The sequence below is a fragment of the Syngnathus acus genome, chromosome 19, assembly GCF_901709675.1.
Source record: "Syngnathus acus chromosome 19, fSynAcu1.2, whole genome shotgun sequence".
Classification (NCBI taxonomy): domain Eukaryota; kingdom Metazoa; phylum Chordata; class Actinopteri; order Syngnathiformes; family Syngnathidae; genus Syngnathus; species Syngnathus acus.
The window spans coordinates 2682764-2703617 of NC_051103.1; the positions used below are offsets into that span (position 1 = coordinate 2682764).

General features: G+C 48.2%; 1 protein-coding gene and 1 long non-coding RNA gene across 38 annotated transcripts in view; both read left to right on the forward strand.

The window, feature by feature from the left end:
- The window catches only part of tcf7l2 (transcription factor 7 like 2), a 59182-nt gene extending 49655 nt beyond the window's left edge, over positions 1–9527 (forward strand). For 4 of the 36 annotated variants that reach the window (XM_037278182.1, XM_037278181.1, XM_037278179.1 and 1 more), the window contains 8 exons: positions 363–449; positions 3111–3251; positions 3323–3485; positions 3560–3667; positions 4255–4318; positions 4924–4974; positions 5907–5979; positions 8304–9527. In XM_037278182.1, coding sequence (XP_037134077.1) covers positions 363–449; positions 3111–3251; positions 3323–3485; positions 3560–3667; positions 4255–4318; positions 4924–4974; positions 5907–5979; positions 8304–8712 — 1096 coding nt within the window. In that variant the 3' untranslated portion in view covers positions 8713–9527. Of the gene's footprint in view, positions 1–362; positions 450–3110; positions 3252–3322; positions 3486–3559; positions 3668–4254; positions 4319–4923; positions 4975–5906; positions 5980–6408; positions 6483–6971; positions 7034–8303 lie in introns of those variants that run through there. The other 32 variants (XM_037278188.1, XM_037278199.1, XM_037278197.1 and 29 more) reach the window with 25 other exon arrangements.
- Positions 9528–9687: 160 nt separating this feature from the next.
- Positions 9688–19086, forward strand: LOC119138378. Of its 2 annotated transcripts, XR_005101134.1 has the most exons (4): positions 9688–10967; positions 12120–12296; positions 17091–17157; positions 18920–19086. It is a non-coding gene; the product is annotated as an uncharacterized LOC119138378 (long non-coding RNA). The 2 variants fall into 2 exon arrangements; XR_005101133.1 differs by lacking the exons at positions 9688–10967; positions 12120–12296 and adding an exon at positions 13436–13556.
- Positions 19087–20854: the final 1768 nt, after the last annotated feature.

The following is a 20854-nucleotide window of genomic DNA, read 5'->3' on the forward strand; positions in this document are numbered from 1 at the left end:
TATTTTCGGTATAAATTTACATTCATTATTGTTTGTCTTTTGGATGTGTAGGGCGCAATTAGCGTGACGGCTCCATTAAAGGGAGCCGCACTTCGTCTTTAATTATCACAACAAAACACCTCGTTCCAGCTCAGGGAGGGGCGCAGCGAGCGCAGGGTTATAAAATTTAATTAGCCGCCACCATCAAGATTTGCGGCGTTCAAAATGCTCGGGAGTTTATTCCCACCCCGCCTTTGATCCGCCGCTCGGATTTTTGTCCCCGATCAAATGAGAAGAGAAGAAGCCGACTTAAGGGGGCTCGCTAGCTTCTCCTCCCTTGTCTGTCAACCTTGTTTCCTTACCTTTCTTCTTTTTCTTCCCAGGCAAGGTCAACCTGTTTATCCAATCACGACAGGGGGCTTTAGACACCCCTACCCGACTGCGCTCACTGTCAACGCATCCATGTCAAGGTGAGTCGAGCCCTCGCCTCGCCGCTAACTCGTGCGCAAACTCGTCTCCCTTAAGGATGCCTCCCCTTATTCAAAAGGCCAAATCTCCAGCAAGGGTGCTCAAATATTAATTCTATTTATCTCCCCGCCCCTTAATGAGGCCCCCGAAGAACATTTAGCCCCCGCCGCACGTCAGGCTGGTGCTAAATCAGCCGGGCCGCGTAATTGCCAGACGTAAACAAACACCGCGGCGCTTTGGGGGGGGGAGAAAAAAAAGGGACGAGGCCCAGTTTGGCGTATACCAACATTTATGCTCATTATGTGTGTACTCGTAAGCATTTTGCATGTGTGTTTTTACCCTTTTGGTGGTTTTGCCGTCATATTGTGCCTTGAGAAACTTGATATTGTGCGGAAAACACTCTACGACAACACTCGCAAACCATTGTCGGCCATTTTGCAGCAGTCCTCCAGGACTAGCTGGAGTTTAATTACAAAAGCAGGTCCTCTAGGCGTTGCATTTCAACCTCTGTGACGTTGATGGATGGCGTCTGAGGAGGGGGGGGGTGACTTTTCAATCCAGCTCATCTGTTCCCAAGCCCTTAAATTGTCCTCAATAATGCGCCCAAGCCCAACGTTATGGAAAAGGCCTCTCCAGATTGCCCTCGCTGGAGCAGAGGTCCCGACATCTGGCAGTGGCGTCGGCGTCCCAACTGGGCCTTTAAAGTGACTGATAATTTGCTCTCCACATTGTCATCATCCTCTTTCCAGGGTGGCTAATTGAATCTGCCGGCTGCGGGGTGTGTGTACCGAGCTAATGCCCTGTCATGAAACCCCTAATTTAATTACCCAATAGAAGAAGGGAGGGAGAAGGCGGGGCGCCGGGGCTTGTGAGGTCTCCAGAGAAGGCTTGAACACATCCAAATCACTTTTGCTCTGAGGCTGACAAAATGTAGCTCGGACTAAAAAGCGAAGCGCGGAGAGCCTGCCGCCGTAATACGCCAAGGCCGAGGATTGATGGGAGCAGGAGGCCAACGCTCGCTCATCATGAGCATAGAAAGGAAATGTCTGTCGTCCTCTTTACACCTGACCCCAAATTAGCGGACAGAAAATGGATCTGGTACCTGCTAGCACCTTGCACCTCCTGTTAAAAATGCATCACGAGGTGGGATAAGATGATTTTGGATAATGATGGGGGTCTGGCTACCTGTATTGTGTGCTGTATTGCGCCTGTGTCAGGTGGGCCGCCCTTTGATACGCCCCCACCTCCAGCCCGCCGAATCCCGCTCCTTCTCGGCCGCATCATTACACATTAAACAGGCGCAGGGGGGGTTGCGCTTCACGTCGGCAATTAAGCGGCACGATGCCGCTCCCACCCCGACACACCTTTCCGATTGAGACGTAGGGACCCGGGGTCGGGCGGAGCAGCCGTTCTCACCGTTCCTTTTCTGTCTTGATTAAATTGGTCCGAGGCGCCGCTTTCCCCGACGACGGCGATGACGATGCCCCCTGCTCTTCAAAGGGACGGCCGTCATGTTTTAACCATAACCTGGGCCCGCTGGGGAGGGGCGGCAGGCAGCGCAGAGGTGGTGAGGGGACAGGAAGAGCAGAAGAAGGGAAAAAAATAGATTTGGAACAGAGGAAATTTTAACAAGTGCACAGAGAGGCAAAGGGGAGGGAGGGAGGAAGCGGCAGTGGTGGTGGTGGCGGCGGCGGCAGCCCCTAATGATGGGCAACGCGCAAACGCCCGCCCGCCCCGCCGAGCTCCCCATCAGCACATGACATGGCACAAACACCAACGTGTCAGGGATGAAGGCAAGAGAAGGCAAAAGAGTTTGAAGAGTGTGTGTGTGTGTGTGTGTGTGTGTGTGTGTGTGTGTGTGTGTGTGTGTGTGTGTGTGTGTGTGTGTGTGTGTGTGTGTGTGTGTGTGTGTGTGTGTGTGTGTGTGTGTGTGTGTGTGTGTGTGTGTGTGTGTGTGTGTGTGTGTGTGTGTGTGTGTGTGTGTGTGTGTGTGTGTGTGTGTGTGTGTGTGTGTGTGTGTGTGTGTGTGTGTGTGTGTGTGTGTTTGGGAGCGAGAGATGGGGAGGGGGGGCGGCGCCCTCGCTCTCCCCTGAGATGGCCTCCAACAGAAACTAGTTGTTCCTGGCGAGTTTATCCTCATCATTATATTCTGGCTCCGAGCCATGCAACCAGACACGGCGAGATAATGAGCGCACACACGCACGCAGGGAAAAAGAAAAAAATAGAAAGAGGGAAAAATCTTCCTTTTTTGCCCTCCTTCTTCATCCCTCGCTCTTGGATGTTTGGTCCCACGGTGGCCCCGCACTGTCAACAATGCGGATGGATGGGTCAATGTGTGCCCATTCCTGCGGGAACGGCCCGCTTTCACAAATTGACGGAGAAGACCAAATGACCGCCGATGAGCCGCGTTGACGCTCGGCGCCGCAATTGATCCGCTTTGATTGGGCGGCCCGGCCAACTCGAGCTGCAGTGAATGCACGCTCAACAGCTAAATGGTCGTCGCGCCTTTCAACTCTTCCCATCTGCGAAAAAATGTTCTCTCCACACAATCCAAGTTTCTCAAGTTGCATGATGGATATTTGAGCGCATTTGCTGTTGTTGTTGTTTTTACATGTGAGCCACGGCCCCATTTCAGCCGCGTCCATTCTGACCGATTTACACAGTCTTCTGTCCTCTAGGTTCCCTCCACACATGGTGCCCCCCCACCACGGTTTGCACACCACCGGCATCCCGCACCCGGCCATCGTCACGCCCAACGTCAAGCAGGAATCCTCGCACAGCGACATCAGCTCCCTCAACAGTTCGTAAGTACCTGGCCGGCACCGGCGTGGACTTTTCCTTCCCCTTGGTAGTTTCCCAACCTGTTTGTCCGCAGGAAACAGTCGGATGCAAAAAAGGAAGAGGAGAAGAAGAAGCAGGTGCACATAAAGAAGCCGCTCAACGCCTTCATGCTCTACATGAAGGAGATGCGGGCCAAGGTGGTAGCCGAGTGCACGCTGAAGGAGAGCGCCGCCATCAACCAGATTCTGGGTCGGAGGGTGAGTTGCCTCGCCGGAGATGCCGCAGGGTCCGGAAGCGCGTCCCGCTCACCTCTCACGGCCGCCTCTTGCAGTGGCACGCGCTCTCCAGGGAGGAGCAGGCCAAGTACTACGAGCTGGCCAGGAAAGAACGACAGCTCCACATGCAGCTCTACCCCGGCTGGTCGGCCCGAGACAACTATGTAAGTTTTTAAGTTTACAAGTCGGAACGGAGTGTCAATTTGCAGGACGTGGCGAAAATTGGAAGGTGGTGCTGAAAACGAAGCGCCAACATTTTGTGCGAGTGTTAGTTAGCATACTCTGTAACAAAAGAATCAGTCACATGGGGCTCATTACGCAAGGTTGTTGCTCTTCTACTCTCTTCTCCGAAGTAAATCTTTCGATTTTTTTTTTTTTCTCAAGTCCAAGTGTGGTCTTTCCCGCTTTCTATTATTTATATCTGATTGTTTACTTTGGTGTTGACGCCGGCCCTCACGTGCTTGTTTTTAGTGCCGCGTAAATCCGGCCCGGCCGACGATTGGTCATTTGAGTCCGCTTTCGGGAGCCCATCAAGACAAATTGAGGAAAATAAGGCCGAGTTAGCGAGCGGCGCCGCACCGAAACTCAATTCTCGTCAGGCTCCCGCCGACCGCGGGGCAAAAAAAGAAGCCATGAATAAATAAATAAACACAAAGACGAGTTGTTCATGTTTTGGGGCGTCCTGCAATATAATAACTAAGGTTCCTGTCTATGTCTGTCTCCCTTTTTTGCCCCTCTTTCTATTTTCTTGGCGGCTAACCAACAGGGGAAAAGGAAGAAGAGAAAAAGGGAAAAGCAGCAAGCGGAGAGCAACGGTAAGCGAGCGGCAATTATCTCCCATATTAGAGCGGGCCCGTCATGTGTCAGCCGCATGTGACGCCCGCTAGATAAAAGTCAAGCTAGTTTTGTTGTGCGTGTGTGTGTGTGTGTGTTTGTGCTGCTTTTTTTTTTTTTTCATCATCGATGCAATATTTAAATGGTAGCAGCGTTGTCTACAGTAACACCCCCCCCTCCCTCCCCCTTCACTGTAGTCCTCCCTTGCTAATAACAGCTGAATATGCATGAACCCACCCCCTTAAGACCCCCGTCCCGTAATCCCCCCCTCCCTCCCTTTTTGCCCGTTAGCATTGTGCTTATATGTGTAGAGTGAGTTGATGGAATGAAGTGTTTTTCTAACACTTGCAAATACGCTTCAGCGAGTGTGTGTGTGCGCACTAACTGGGCTGCCCCCTCGCTTGCTTTTGATCACAATCGAAACCAAAATTAAGGAGGTTTCCTCATCCTGTGACTGCTCCATCTTTCATAATCCACATATTTTCTTGGCATCATGTTTGCTTTATTTTTCTTCCAATATTTTGTTTTTTGGGTGACGGTGATCTCCTCTTGAAGGCCTCTCTATCTGTTCTTGTTTTTGTTGCAGAACACAGAGAATATTTTCCAAACCCTTGCCTTTCACTCCCTCCGATTACAGGTGCTAATGTCATTTTTGGCTCTTAAATATACTAACTTGTTTTTTTCTTCCTTTTTAATTGATCTTGATCCGACCGCCGAAGTTTTCTTTTTTTTTTTCCCCCGCTGCCTTTTATTGAAATGCTAAAGAAAGAAAAAAAAAAAAACCCATGATGTTGTTGTACGCCGAGGTCGTTGTTATCGTGTTTGTGGGTTTGATGCCGGCCAGGGTAAACCTCCTTAATGGACCAAACGCTCCCCCTTGTGCCTCGGCTGTAGGCTCGCATGCTCACATGAGATTATTTCAGGCCACTAACGAAGGCCAGCGACCAGGCATGGGACGCAAAATCTAGTCTGAAATTATGTTAAATCAGAAAAAAAAAACATTTATTTATGTATAAGAAGAAAACAAACATTAAAAAAAAATGGATATATAAAACAATGGCCAGCTGTAAATAAAAAATTCGGTTTGATGATTTGTGCCCATGCCTCCGAGCGGCTGAGCAAAAGTATCGGGCCAGTCGCGTTCCCTTCCGGCTTCTAGATGCTCAACCTCGGCGAGGGCTAACAACAGCTAGCTGCCGCTTTTGACGAATACCTCCTCGCTATTGGGCTTGTATTAATATCCCGATTTTCAACTCGTGCATGGAATGGAACTAATGCTTGGAAGTCACCCGGCCCGAGTCTGGATCGACACCGCCGAGGTCAAATGACTCGCCAAATTGTTCTCCTTAGATTAGCGTCCGATTGTTTCCGACGCAAGCGGTGTCGATCCAGCCGCGAGGTGCGCGAGCTGACAATAGCTGGCGACCTGCGTAGATTCTCTCTAACTCTTGCTCTGTATTTCTCTCCTACTTGTGCTTTGCCTTTGTTTGTTTTTTTGGGTGCTATTTTTTTTTTCTCCCCCTCTTCCTTCTTTGCTGGCGTCCCCCCGTCCCCTTTCTTCGGCATCAGACCTGAGCGCTCCTAAGAAGTGTCGAGCGCGCTTTGGGCTCGACCAACAGAATAACTGGTGCGGCCCGTGCAGGTGTGTATGGGGTGTGCTGGCACCGGGTGTGGGGGGGAGGGGAGGGGGTGCCGCCGCGCTGGGACTTCCTCCTTTTTTTTTTTTTTTCTTCTTGGTCTTTTTTCCCCCTCCCTCCCTTCCTCCCGTTTGTGTCGCCAAGCTACGTCAGCTTCCTCCAGCCGCGCCCTGCCGGTCTGCGGTCTATCTGCCTGCCCGAGTGCCGCTTGTATGAGTGCGATGCAATTTTTGGGGCTTTGTGGACTGGCAGGTGAGGGCTTGGGGAGGTCCCGAACGGAGGAGGTCCCAGTGTCTAGCAGCCTAAACCTCAACCCAGGCTCCACGTGTTTTTGTTTTGTGTCTGTGCAATGACGTGTCCATTTTTTGTTTTTGTTTTTCTTTTTCCTCCTGTGTGTGTTTTTGTTTGTGTCCGTACCTCTTTGGCTATAACAGATGCAAATACCCCAAAGAAGTGTCGTGCCTTGTTCGGGCTTGACCAGCTGAGTTTATGGTGCAAACCGTGCAGGTACATAACTTGCCTGAATGAATTGGAGGAAGGCCACCAACCGCCACCAGGCTTTTTTTCCTCCCTCTCCCTTTTTTTTCACTTGATGATTTTCTCTCTCGCTAAAAACACGTTTCCATCGGTGTGCTTAACAGATGGCAAACCGCTTTTTCCTGCAGTATATATTTAAAAAAAAAAAATGGAGTCAGTTAGAGCCAGTTGGTAGAAAATGGATTTCTGTCCAATATTTTTTTTCCTGTCCCATTAGAAATCCATTTTCTGCACTCCCCCTTATTAACTGTCATGTAATATCCTAATTGGCGCCCCTCCCACCCCCTTTGTCCCTTTTCTGGAATAACAATGTGATGCTAGCCGATATTTTAATTTTAGCCCTGCTTCCTCTTGAGGGGCCCGCTCAGTGACACTCTTTTCTGTGCTCCTCCTCTTCCTCATCCTCCTCCCTCTTCTTCCTCCTCCTCTTCCTTCCCTCTCTTCAATAACCCTGACTTAGTCCCTACCTGTTGTCTTTCTGTTCTGACACAAGCAGTCTTTGAATTGGGAATGCTTTCATGGTAGGTATTTGTTTCTGCTAAGTACATAACCCCGCCCCCAACCCCGCCCATCCTTTCTCCATTTGTGTTGTGACGACCGCGTCCTACTTCGACAGATCACGAGATCAGGCGCCGTAATTCCATCTTCATTACCGGAGCCGAGAGGTTAAGCGTCCTCTCCGGGGCTCCCCTCGCCCAAACTCCGGCGTAATTTCCCGGGAGGCGGCGGGAGCCGACAAAAAGCAAGAAAAATCAATAGCGGCGCAGTCGATGCGCGTGTTAAAAAATGGATATGAGCTCATTTGTTGCTCTTGGACGGACGCTTAGCGGGAGCCGGGCAAAGCGTACAAAGCGGCAAAACGATACCCCGCCGCGCCCGCTGGATACTATTCCCAATGTTCCGCCTCCTGGAATTGCATGCGCAAAAGCTCCGCCTCCACCCACCGAGCATGTACGATGTGCTTTGTTGGTGTTGCCTCATCCCCAGTAATGTGCTCTCTCTGGTTTTTGTGGCCCCCCAAAATAGGACGCAAAAAGCCTCCCTGTTTCTTTTTTTTGTTTGTTTGTTTTGCTAGTCTGAGTTTCCGTTGTCGCCTTGGGGCGGGTTCACCGCCAGGGTCAAGGCAAAAGCATGAGCGGGGGCAGATCTCACCCCCCTCAACCAAACGCAGCCCGGGGTGATCACCTTAAGACCGGAGAGCGGTCCCGAACCCGGCGGGAATGCAAACGTGAGGCCGTGACCCCTCCTGTGCTCGCTGGCTGGCTGGCTGGCTTGTGTCTGTGGGGCAGCTTGCTGCATTACTGAGTGTACAAACTGGGACCCCCTCAGGAGGAGGAGATCGAGAGGGGGCCAGTAGCTCAGTCTCCAGCCCCAATTGGAGCTTTTCTCCGCACAGAAATCCGCCTGGCCATTTGAGCCTTTTACACAGCCTTTGCTGGATTGCATCCAACAATCTTGCAATTGGATGACACTTGTTGGAGCACTTGACACTCTTGTCCCTACTTGGACGCACGAGCGTCGTCCCGGCTTTGAAATTGAATTCTTGCTTTTGCTCAGGAACGAAAAAGTAGTGCAAATCCAGAGAGCGAGCATTACTTGATCTTTGTGTCCATTCCTCATCACCGCCACGCTCATTTCCCCCGCCTGCTTGGTGTCCTGTTTCCTACTCTGAGGGGTCGGGCGGGTGGGTGGGGGCATTCCCCAATCATGCATGGTGCTTTCACGCGGGCCGCCAGCATTAAATCCAAAGTCTGAAAGATTGTCTTGTCTCGCCTTGCCCTTCCCGATCCAGGAGGAAAAAAAAGTGCATTCGCTACATCCAAGGTGAAGGCAGCTGCGCCAGTCCTCCCTCCTCGGACGGAAGCTTCCCAGACTCCCCCCCGTCCTCGCCCTCCTCCGTGGTCCCGTCCCCCTCGCCAAAAGAGTCCAAACCTCAGACTGAACAAATGCAACCTCTCTCACTGACTATGAAAGCCGCCCACCAGCCGCTCCTCGCTCACCCGCACCTCCTGGCCGGGCCGCCGGAAAACCTCTCGACGGCGGCGCTGGGTGGCAAATCGCTGGCCCCGGAGCCCGGCGAGGTCCCGCCCTCGCGGCTACCGGGCCCCTCGGTGGTGTCCCCCGTGGCCCGGCCCTCGCCACTGCTGTGTCATTCCCACTCGCTGCAGCCGCTGTCGCTTGTGACCAAGTCTATCGAGTAGCGGTCGGAGCCTCTTTGTCCTTGTTTGCTTCTAGCCGCTGCTAGCTAGCTAGCTGTTGTTTTCTTTTCAACTTCATTGGTCAATATTTGACCCGCCAAGGAAGCGTCGCGTTATCCGGGAGCTGCAGCAATAGCTCGTTAAAACTTCTTATTTAAATCCTTTGACTGGACTCTTGCTTGTTGAAGTCGTCGGAGCAAAAACTTCTGTGGTCCAATGGCGAGCTCCGCAAAGGCACTTCATCCGGGTCGTGGTCATCGCGGCTGACGGTTGTTGAAAAATCTTTCCACGGCTTTTTCACTTTCGCGTTTGAGTCCAGTTGCCTCCGTTCAGGTTTGCAGATGGCCACGACTCCGATGACAGACGGCCGATGAGTTCTAAATTTTTCCAGAGAAGCTTTTGGTGACGTGGGTGACTGAGAATCGGTCCTACTTTGTATCTTTTCTTTTTCAATTTGGAACAACGGCGGACACACGACGAGCTAAAGGCTAGCGTTGGTTCTCCTTCTTTATTTGTATTAAATACGAGCTTGCGAACCAATCACACCCCTTCACGCAGCGCACCAGGGCGAGAGGCGAGCGGCGACGCCACACCGAGGAACAACTTTGAATTGTGATGTTACTTGTTTAAATGTACAGAATCGAACAAAATGGGGGAGGGAGGGGGGGGGGGGGGGGGGGGGTGACGGGCTGGTCGGGTCGGGGATACCGTGTTAATTATGCATTCTTCCACTGCTTTTTCTTTGTTTACCTTTTCGGGGAGGGTTGGGGGTGGGTTTATGGGTGGGTTGTCTCAAGGGGTCGTTGGATTGAAAATGTCACCACGCTAGGACCAGTAGTATTTATTGCTTTAGAGATTTTGATCGTTGTATCTTGTACGTGTCTCTTTTCTTTTTTGACCTTTTATTTCCTTTTTTTGTAATGTTGTACAAAATACTTTTTCTTACGGTAAGCACTACACATATATATATGTATATATATATGTATATATATACATATATATATATATATGAGATCCATTTTTACAAGGAGGTTTTAAAAGGCCTATTTTTTTTTCCGCCCCATCTTTTTGCGCAAAGCCAGATTCCGCTCTCGTCTCACCCAGCCAACGTATGCACATATTTGGAAGAACGCGTCGATAAGCCATCGTCCGAACACGCAGTTCCTGTCGTCGTTTTCTGACTGTTGATCCGCCGTGTACAGATTTTTTCCGTGCCAAATTTTAGGCGACGATTTCATCTGCCCTCCCACCCCTCACCCAGATCAGACCAGATCACGCTGTCAGGATCCTCTTCTTATCCTTTGAGTTCAACGCCATCGTTTTGCTGTGACGTTACATAGATTGCTATGTATGTAGTATAAATGTTGCTATAACAAATGTGTTTGGTAGCAAATTGTCAAATATTACAAATTTAAACCTAATTAAAAAAAAAAAAATGATGGGCATCATACTGTATAAAACCCACACGGGCCAAATTCTGTATATTAGGAGGTTCATAAAAAAACTATCAAATACAAAAAAAATACACAAAACTGCCACTTTTAAGGACACTACTACATATAGGTAGGTAGGAAAAAAAATAGGCATGTTGATGTTGCAAGAGGCTGTAAAATATTAACGAGAAAAAAAAAAAAAGCTCCATCCACTCGGTGCCATTGTAGTTGACATGACGCGACTGTAATAATCTGTCGATTTCTTCTCTGGTTTATTAAGATGCTAATGATAAATAGTTTGAATGTTTCCTTAACGGCTGTGATGTTCCTGTTCTCTTTTCTGCTCTTTTCTTTTCTCTGTTTGTCTGTTTCTTTCTTTCTTGCTTTCTTTCTTTCTTTCTTCCTGTCCTTTTCAAATGGTTTGGCGAAACCATGATTTTTGTAATGAATCAATGTTAATGCTGTACAGTCTCTGTAGCATGCGGTTCTGTATTAATAAAAGCAACTTAGTATGTGCACGCCTGCGTCGTCCTTTTGCTCCAGAGGGAAAATGTTATAAAAACATTTTGTATTGATAATAAAGCACAAATAAATAAATAAAGGAAACTGCAAGATTTGTGGTAACGTGCAACATCAATCATTATCGTCATCTGCAACACACGAGTTGATCTTTTTTTTTTAGGCTGGTAATTGCTAGTTTGTTTTCTTCTAAGAAGAGTGCAACATGAAAAGTTTGTCTTTTACTCCGTAGATTTACAGTCTGTGATGTGAGCGAAGCTGCGGTAATATTAAGCCACCCTTGCCGGGGACAAAGATTAAATGCCTGTGAGTATTTTTGTCCGTCTACATGTGTTGCCACACCGTTTGTGTTCAAATGATACATAGGTGCTGTTTGTCAGCTCGTCTACGGCTTATTTTAAATCTCCGCGTATGTCCTTTGGCGGCTTTTTATTCCGTACATCCAATACACTAAGGTATTTAGTTTGACCTTCAAACAACGGACTCAACGGTGATTACGGCGCCCTTCCATCGAGGTTATTGAAGCCGGGCGGCGTCATGTTTTCCTTCTTCTATTTGTTTCTGTAAGTGTCCAATTGCCCACTGCGCTTGCTTTGCTGTATGGATTCTGAACACGTATTCTGCTATATGCCTGCCGTCCCCCAATCACGCAAAGAACATCCGGGGGGAGGGAGGTGGGTGGTTGGGGGCTCTTTGTTCCTTGTGAATGTGACGTCTGGAGATGCACACTTAATGCATCGGTGTGGGCCTCGCCCTTGAACTGTCTTGGCGCCGTGTAAACACGCAAGCGGTTCAATTTCATAGTGAGGAGGACCAAAGGCTTTGTATCGCCCAGTAAAGAAACACCGCTTTTGATGTGGCGGCTCCACAACAACGGCAACCAAGGCCGGCAAGCGCACGCCTGCATCCAGCACGCCGCCGTTAGCCAGAGCTCAGCTCGCCGCAGTCACAAATGTCGTCTTGTTTTCTTTTCTCGATCCTGAACGCTTTTCACCCAATTGAAAGCTTTGATAACATTTGCAACATGGCCGTCCGGGTGTTTGTGAAGTGACAAACAAAGATGAACTATTTTTCTGACAAATATGTTGTCAACTTTACACCGGGCTCCGACATTTTGATATTTTATTGCCCCCTGCTGTCGACTGAAATTGATGTCAAAGTGCCTTTGGGTTGGCCTTGCAAAAGTCGGGTGAGCTGTGAGGTTGGCAACGCGAGCCCGAGGGCACCCATGTCAATTTCGGGTGACGGCAGAACAACTTCAAAATGTCCGACCCCCGAGATGGATGAAAGCAGGTGCGTTCATTGTCTTCATCCTTTCACGAATGCAAAATTAATCCGAATGCTACATCTCATGGGGGCACTTAAAACAGCTCGCTGCAGAAATTTAGGACTTGAGTTCCGCTTTAAACTGGGAAATCACATTTTTGCAAAGTTACATTTTTTATTTTTTTTTCCCAGGCCATGCCAGCAAATCACCCTCATCCACGTGCTCGCCGGCTGACTGACGAGCGGCTGGTGTGTCACCTTGGCGCCACAAGCGCCCTCCTCCCTAATGATGGCGCTGTGCCGCGCAGGCGGCTAACTAGCCTCAGAGTGGAGCGAGCCCCCAGGCTAGTGCCACATCTTTCCATCAAGGTCCGCCTTCATCCCGCTTTGCGATGGGACACGCACGCACACACACATGCACGTGTAGCCGATGACAAATAATTCATATTATCTGGCACGGCTGAAAGTTTGCCACAGTGCCTCATTAAGCAGTCCTGACACTCCCCGGGCTTAATAGCGCACCTTGCCGGGTGCCTTTTCTTACTTTTTTTTTTTTTTTTTTTCTTCCCCCTCCTTGATTTGAAGGTACATCCCACTAGTGGGCCTCGGGAAGAAAAAAAACCTGTTGTTTTTCCACCTTGTCAAGGTGATGCAACTTGCGCGGCTGCCACATATCAATAATAATAACAACGCGCTCCTCTGGGTCGGTCGGCAAAGGACGATCACAAGAGCCGCTGAGAACTGCACTAACTTGTATTCATTCATTTATAATATTCAATATTCATGTATTTGTTGTAAATAAAATATTGGACTAACTCATTAAATCAATTTTACAACAATTTTACATACTATACAACATTCATTATTCGTTACTGACATGAAAAATGTAATTTAGGATAAATATTAAATAATTGGAACATTTTAAAAATGAAATTTGACAAAACCTTTTCTCACTGTTCTCCAGCCCAGTGGGTGGAGCCACCCACCTCCAACTGATCGTTTTTATTGTGGCCATTTAAAGCCTCAGCTTCTTGCGACTGGCGAGGTGGCTTGCCGAGGGAGACGACAACTCTCTGGCAAATTCCTTCAATCTGCTTCATTGAAAAAGAAATCAGCTTTTGTACTGACGTAAAAAAGAAATGAAGAGAAAGAAGGAAAATGCATGTTTGGAACTAAAGTTGCTTTCACTTGCAAGAGTGCACGTTTCCCCCCCCTGTGCGCTCGTTCCACGGAAAAAAGTTTCGTCTTCCTCCTCTTGTCGATTCCCCTGTAAAAGGTGCGTGCGGGCTCTGGCCCTGAGGACAGCGTGCAACGGCGTATCGCACATGCCTCGTAGGCTCGCCAGGAGCTCGGCGGCTCTCAACTTGACGGATTGCCACTCCGGCAAACGCAAGAAGAAGAAAAAAAACACCCACACTGTTGCTTGACTTGCGTTTGCCTCCGTGCACAAAAGAGGAACATCTTCACCCCCTCGCCTGTGTCTGCTGCCTTTTGTTTTCTAATCTTTCTTTCTTTCTTTTTACAGGCACAATCAAGCACTCATTGCGGGTGAAATCCTGCCAAGGATTGCCAATCAATTGGCCATGAATTGATTTCAGCCTCTGAAAATCCACCACAGTTCTTTGGGGGGTATGTGCTTTTAATTTTTCTTGTCACTTGATGGGGAGCGTATCTGAAGTGCACTTCAATTTTCTGGTGCAACATGAAGCAACAACAAAAAAAAATTTGCTGCCCAGGAGCAGCTTGTTATTTTAATCAACTAAATGGCTGTTTGTAGTTTTTGCGCTCAGGCCAAAGCCATGTCGAATACAAAAATATTGCTTGGCACCATCTTGTGGCATCCTGGTGGAAAAGGAAAAAAAATGTAAAAATCGAAAAAGGGGGCCTCATGCCCCTGCTCCCCCCCCCTCCCACATCAAAGCCCTGCCCTCAGGCATCGTCTCGTGATATTTATTTATTGAGATGATTTTGCCAGGAAGCCCCCCCCCCCCCCCCTCCCCTCTTTGATATGTTGCCTGGCGGTCCTGGAAGAAGGTGGGTCACGGGGGTCACGAGGGGAGCTGGCGGCTGGCAGAGCGGGTCGCACAGCGCCCCGATGTTTCCAGATGATGCGCGGGGAACGGGCGGGGCGGTTCCTATTGATCACGGGGGGGCATTGATTACCGTTAAAGGGGCAATTATTGTCTTCCTCCGCCGTTTGAAGGAGTGCGGCGCACATCTGAAGGAATATTGGATTAAGACGTCCGCAAGTTAGCATCCGGCAGGAAGCTACACAAATGTTTGACAGCGAGCAAGGCAACGGCGTCATTTACAAGCGCACCGGCCTCTTCTTATTTATTTATTAAGTTCCGAAATGCAAACTTTTCAATGATAAGTGAATACTTGAAGATATTTATTTAGCTATTATGTTTATGCACTCGGGCGCTCGCCGGCGGCCACGTTGGGTTGGATACGGCGCCTGCTGCTCATTGAAGCGGCGCCGCTTGCAGAAGGGACCATTTAACACGGATGTTGTCGTGTAAACAAATGCAGCCGCCCCGTCCCCCTTAAATGAAGATGGATGCGGGCTGCTGGGATTTAAAAAAAAAAAAAAGCAGCGTCAACGATTGGCGCCGTCCTCGTGCGCTTCATTCAAAGGGGGGGGGGGGGGAATCAAGCAAGGCCAAATGGTGTCATCCATCAGGACGGACGCTGCAATTTGCCATCTCGTTTCTCATCCATCAAAATGTTAGGCGAGGGCGGGCGGCCGTTTGCACGCCACCAGCAAGTATCCTCAGTGCGTCACTCACTCAATGCGCATTTTATCTTGCGGCATTATTGCCACAAAATGGAGTCATGGCAACATGAATTTCATCTCACTTTTATTTTTGGAGTGATCTCGGTCGGGTTTAATTTTGTCACACGTTCGACGTCCTCTCGCCGGCTGTTGTGAGATAAAAAATAAATAAAAGCGCGCTGTCGTGTCAGGAACTCAAGCGTCATTAACCCAACACGTTGACCTCCGACCTGCGGGGCAGACGACAACATGCGCGCGGCATTGTGCCGCGAGGCCCCCGCTATTTATGGCTGTCAACACATTGAACGTCATTTGAATGTTTGCTACCACCACGACGGCGGCGGCGACAGCCTTCTCCTGTCAGCCGTCCTCACGGCACTTTTCGGCCCGCTCGGATCCAAGCGCCAAACAGAGCCATTGTTGGCATTTTTCCGAGTTGTTGTCAAGTGCGAGTTTGCTAAAAGAAAAAATATGCAAAAAAAAAAAAAAAGTCTGGCATCCACTGCACCGGGCTGGGAGATGTTCTAAAGACCTCCTCTCACTTTTGTGCCAGCTCGGCTTTACCCGAGCGGCGTTGCGTTTAAGTTCCCCATCTGCTTGTCTTTGCGTTATCTCGCTCCAGGGCAGGCACCTTGCCCAAAACACACACACTCACACACTTTCATCCTTGGGATGATGACGCACTTTTTTTTGTGCAGCCCACACACACACTCACACACTCCCCATCCGTAGCTGAGATCAAGAGGAACGCGGCGGCCTCCAGAGAGAGGAGGCCGCTAACTTCCTCGGAGCGTTGCGATGGCGGTTGGGCGGGCGGCTCCGTCACGACTTGGGCATTGGGGAAAGACGGCGCAAAGGGAAGCAAGACCACGTCAGGAAAAAGAATGAGCAAAGTTCTACACTGAAAAAGAGAATTTCTTTTTAGCAGTTTCCTCTTCATAGCACCAATTCAGAAGGAAATTATGAAAAAAAATGTTCATTTTTTGAGGGGGGGATTCTTGTTGAGTAAAACTAGACCGAGCATTTTGGGCTCAACAATGTCTTGACCTTTGATTGAAAAGAGGGAGCCATAAAACAGATTGTTGTATAATTTGTGCGGACCCCCCGCCGAGGATACGGCGCGCCGTCGTGTTCGCGTCGGAATTTCCTTCTCTTGGCGCCAGTTTGCGCGCGACTGTGCCAGGGCCTCGTTAACGCTTTGAACATTCATCGGCCTCAACCGAGAACGGTGACGGAGAAGAAGGAGGCGCTTGATCCCATCCAAAAAAAAAAAAAAAGCCACACAATCTGCACGTGCACAAGAAGTGGAAGGAAGAGCTGCTGGAACGAGGCCTCCCGTTCGTCCCGCCCCTCCCCTCCCTGCGCTCGCGTCTCCTGAAATACCTCTCGTTGGAAAGCCGCGGACGGCGTTCCCCAGGGATCCTCTGCTGGTATCATTAGCGCGGCTCAAGTGGCGTACAAACTTCAGCAAAACGTCAAGCGAGGGGAAATGTGCTCACATTGCACCTCTCCCTCTTTTTGCTTTCTCGCTGTCTGATGCCGCTGCCGCCACACTCCTCTCCCAAATTAATATTTCTCCAAATAAAAGTCGGGGACAACTTGAAACTAGCGAGAAGAAGGAGAAGAAGAGAGACTCGTGTGAAGTGGCGCCTCCTGTCTCATTCTTGTGGTTTTTAGCGGCTCCATCTTGTAAATGATGAGGTCGGCGTTTGGCGCACCCGCACACACGTTGTGTGCATCAGCAAAAATGTTCCGCCCCAAAAATTCTTTATTGTCCCTCCCGAGGAAATTCTGTCAGCGCTTTCCTGTTGTCGTGCATGTGCAGGCACACTCGAGCACTACGCAAGCCCTGCTTTTTTTCCCCCCCATTTTGGAATTCCACATCTTTTCATGACATTCCAAGTCCCATTTTTCTTCCAAAATGCAGATAAGAACAAATGCCGTGAAAATATTGCTGGCCACCAAACCTGTGAGCCCTGTCAAACAAAACAAGCGCTCCTTTCCGTCAGTTTTTGTAACATTTCAAGCGGACGTTTCTATTTCTTTGGGCAAAGGTCAATTAAGTTCTGCGTCGCCTCGCGGGCCAGTGAGCATGTATTCCTCTTCTACTACGACCGCGACGTAATTGCAAGTTGCGCTCGGCTTCTATAAAGAGAGCGCTTGAGCCCGTTATCATGGCGGACCTCACAAGCGCTCGCTAACGAGCACGCGGGGCCAAACGTACAATTTGACACCATACATTATGTCACCAAACTGTAGACATTCAAAAATAGTTTTGCCTTCCGACAAAACATTGCGGTGAACCTCGCCGTTGGATCGTTTTCAAAGTGGAGCGGAAAAAAAAAGAGAGAGAAAATGATGTTGACTTTGTTTCATTGTTGTTTCAGGAAAGAAGACGCCGTTGTCGGCCTTAACCAGTCACATGACCGCACATGGGATGACGCAACTACAAAAGTGAGTGACCGTTTCACATTCATGACTTTGTAAACAAAAACAAAGATGCATTAAGTCGCAAAAGGTCAGTCGAGCACCAAACAAGTAAACTGAGGTCACGGAGCAAACAAAAATCCACAGTCAAGGTAGCGTTCGCCGGATGTTGTCACCAGAATTGCAATCTACTCGCTTCTCGTCAATATTGCTACTTTGCATATCAATCCCGCCCTTGAACGCCTCAACGTGTTGCCGGTCATTATTTATTAGCCGGACACAAAAAGTTCAAAGACGAACGGGCGCGCCATAAGCAAAATAGCCCCTCGCGACGTTCTCGCTGCGTGCGCGGACGTCCACGACAAGTGCGGCGAGGCGAGGCGAGCTTTGATGTGACAATCATTCCCGAGTTAATTTGTCTTCAATCCCCAGCGCTCACGGCGACCATTGTGCAGTCATCAAGTCAAAAGAACACAAGAAGACCAAAAAAAGAAAGAATAAAAAAAAAAAGCAGCCACTTTTCTGAACAATGTTGTCGCTTTGATACGTAGCTTGATGGGAGTCCACCTAGAGGCCAAACGGGATCACTGCACGTGTCCTGTACGACCACACATCGCACCCCAAGTTTGCCTGAAAAATGGCAATCTTGCTTTTAAATATTTCATGTTCAATATTTTGATGCTCAATTGTCATTGTTTTGTTTTGTTTTACAGCGCTGCACACACTTTTTTGCGCGTCACGATTAAAGAATGGCTTGAACAAACGCTGCAAAAAGATAAATATAAAATATTACATATTACACATATGTTCTGAAATAATACTGAATATCAAAGTTAAATGTGAAATAATTATTAAAACGTATTATATGATGAATCATTTTTGCAATATTTATATTAATATCATGATTAAATTCCTGTGCGATGATTTTATTTTCCTAATATTCTTACAATATTTTTTCCCTCTTAAAACTCATCTTTCATTCTAATATGGATATATGATATTAATAATGTCATCATAAGATCAAATGCATCCAATCTGTATCTAATGAAGTGCCTGGCTATGTTTTGTCTTCTCCTGCCTTGTGCTCTTCTGCCACCTGGTGGTCGGCGTGTGTATGTTCCCCCAACCCTCCCACCAACATCCAACACTGCTTGGGAAATTCAAACAATATACGCTCGTCCACTCTTGTTGTTGAATATGTGTGTGTGCAATGTGTGTCATCATGATGACAGTTGATAGTTCTTTTAATGACCAACACAATTAACTTCCAGATAGCTAAATAGGGCCTCCTCAGTGTGTTTACGTTGTCATTAAAGTGACGGCCGAAGCGGCGGCGGCGGCGGGCCCTCATTTGCATAATTGAATGGAGTCGCGCGCGTTGTGGACTCTGGAGACCGCACACGTCATCATTAAACGTCCTCCTCCTCCTCCTTCGTCTTTTTCTTCTTTTTTCGCCATAACAAAGATCTTTAAAAGGATGAGGGGGTGTAGGGGGTGATGGGGGGGCTCATTACTGACAAATGTAGCTGCACCCCCAAACATCCAGCAACGCTGATGCAAATCCGGCCGCGGCTCAACTTTCCCAGTCGAATTCCTTCCAAGAGCAAGCTCGTAAGCGTGTTCCCCAAACATTCACTTTTTGACATTCTTACGGCCAGCTCCAACACAGGATGTGACCCAAAAGTTACGCAGGTGAAATTACAAGCAGGTGATCCAATAATAGCCGCGCCGCAATCATGGCTAACAAAACCCCCGTTGTGTGTGTTTTTTTTTTGTTTTTTTTTGTCAGCTCCCGAGCCGAGCGTTGGCATCACAAGTGAAGTGTTTGACGTTGGGCGAGGGGATGAATCAGAGAGGAGCCCGAGACCGTTTCTCCCAAAATATCCTGAAGGAGAAGTGAACAAAGGAGCCCACCTGCCGGGAGGGAGCACGAGCGCAACGCAGGAGGGCAACCAGGTACACGACACTCCAGCGCAAATAAAAATAGAATATCGGCCCTTACCCGCATAAGCATTTCAAAAGCAAAATGTGTATTTTAATATTTATAAGGGACAAGTAGTGCTTCTCCTGTGAGGGGGAAATAAACATAAATAAAAAAAATAAAACAGATTAATATTTAAAAAAAAAAAGATTTCGAGATGAGAAATGTAAATAACACAAACAGGTTTTTGGACGGACATTTCCAATGACAAATATGTTTAGTTTAAAAATATGAAATATATGGTGGCATACAGTAGTAGTATAAGAAAAATACTCATCACACGAAATATAAACCGATATTTTTTTATCAAATACGATATAGTGAAGGAATTCTGATGACTAAACACATAATCTACATAAAATATATGATTGTGTTATTTTTAATGTGAAGGCATGAAACCAATCAAATGTGTACATTGGAATATTTAATGGTTTCATACAAATATGTGTGACGGTGTTCTTGCCAAAATATTCAAATATAAAATGAATGTAAAAAATTAAATTATAATGAATCAATGTACGATATGATTTATATACCTTTCTAAATTCTCTCAAGGTGGTGTATACTTATCTCACATTTTTGCAGTTTAAGCCGACTCGTAAGCCCAATATTACAAATGTGACCGTTATAATATTGAGCGGGAAAAAAATTGACCGAGCGTGACTTCATTGAATCGTTCCAGTTGCATCCTCCCAGCTTTTTTTCCTAAATTCATTTAAGTAAAGCAGTTTGACTCGCAATCGAAGTCAATCTTCCCGGCCGACGATTATTATTGATCATAACTCAAGTCGATAGGGAAAGTGTGACAAATGTCAAGCTCCGAATTTTATTTTTTTGTCCTGGGCCAGCATCCTGCAGAGATGCGGGTGTCTCAATGATGCGCTCCTGGAGATAGCATCTTTCCATTTGCCCCGAGGCATTACCTCTGTAGGCTGAGGTTTTTATTATCGGGGCCGCCGCCGATAACGACGTTCCGCCCTCGCTCTGCCGCTAAACGGCCAGATTGTTTACGTGCGCGCGCGCGTGTGCGCGCGTGATAAGCCTCGGGAGCAACACTCACTCCATCGACACTTGAGCATCTAAATTAATAGTAGCCTGCTTTGGTTCAAGTGTCACCATAGTAAAAGCTTCCGAAATAACCCAATAGTAGCATTTTTATTTATTTTTTTGCTTCTGTTGGCACAGGCCTCCCCCCCCCAAAAAAAAAAAAAACATACAGTGACTGAATCAAACTATTTTTCCATTTCCACATCAGAGCCCAACCTTTCCAAAAGAAAACAAGGCGGGCCGCCGTGTTATTGCATGAAACACGTTGGCTGTTTTTTTTGCCGCGCTACAAATCAGTTGTGACACGGGCAATCTGTGCGTCCACGGTGGAGAAAAAAATAAAAAAGAGGGTTCAAACGCGGCTAGGGGGAGCCTTGTCGGGCGCTAAGCGCGCAATGCAGCTAATGGCCTCCCGTCTACGTCTGCCGGCTAGCGCTTAAAAACTCTTTGGCGCTTTCATGTCACGGCGAGCGACGTTCCTCTTTGGGACCGCCGTCCCAGATTTAAAGGCCTACCGCGCGCCGCCGGCCCTTTGTTTTGCCGTAAACTCTTGTTTTTTCATCTTTTGCCGTTCCTCACGGGGGCATGTTGTCGTCGTTGCTCGTTTTTGGAAGGGGGTGGGCGGGGGGACGTCGGCAAGCGGGAGTTGAAATGGAAGGCGTCTCGCTTCCTTTTGCGCTTGCTCCTTGCTTTGTG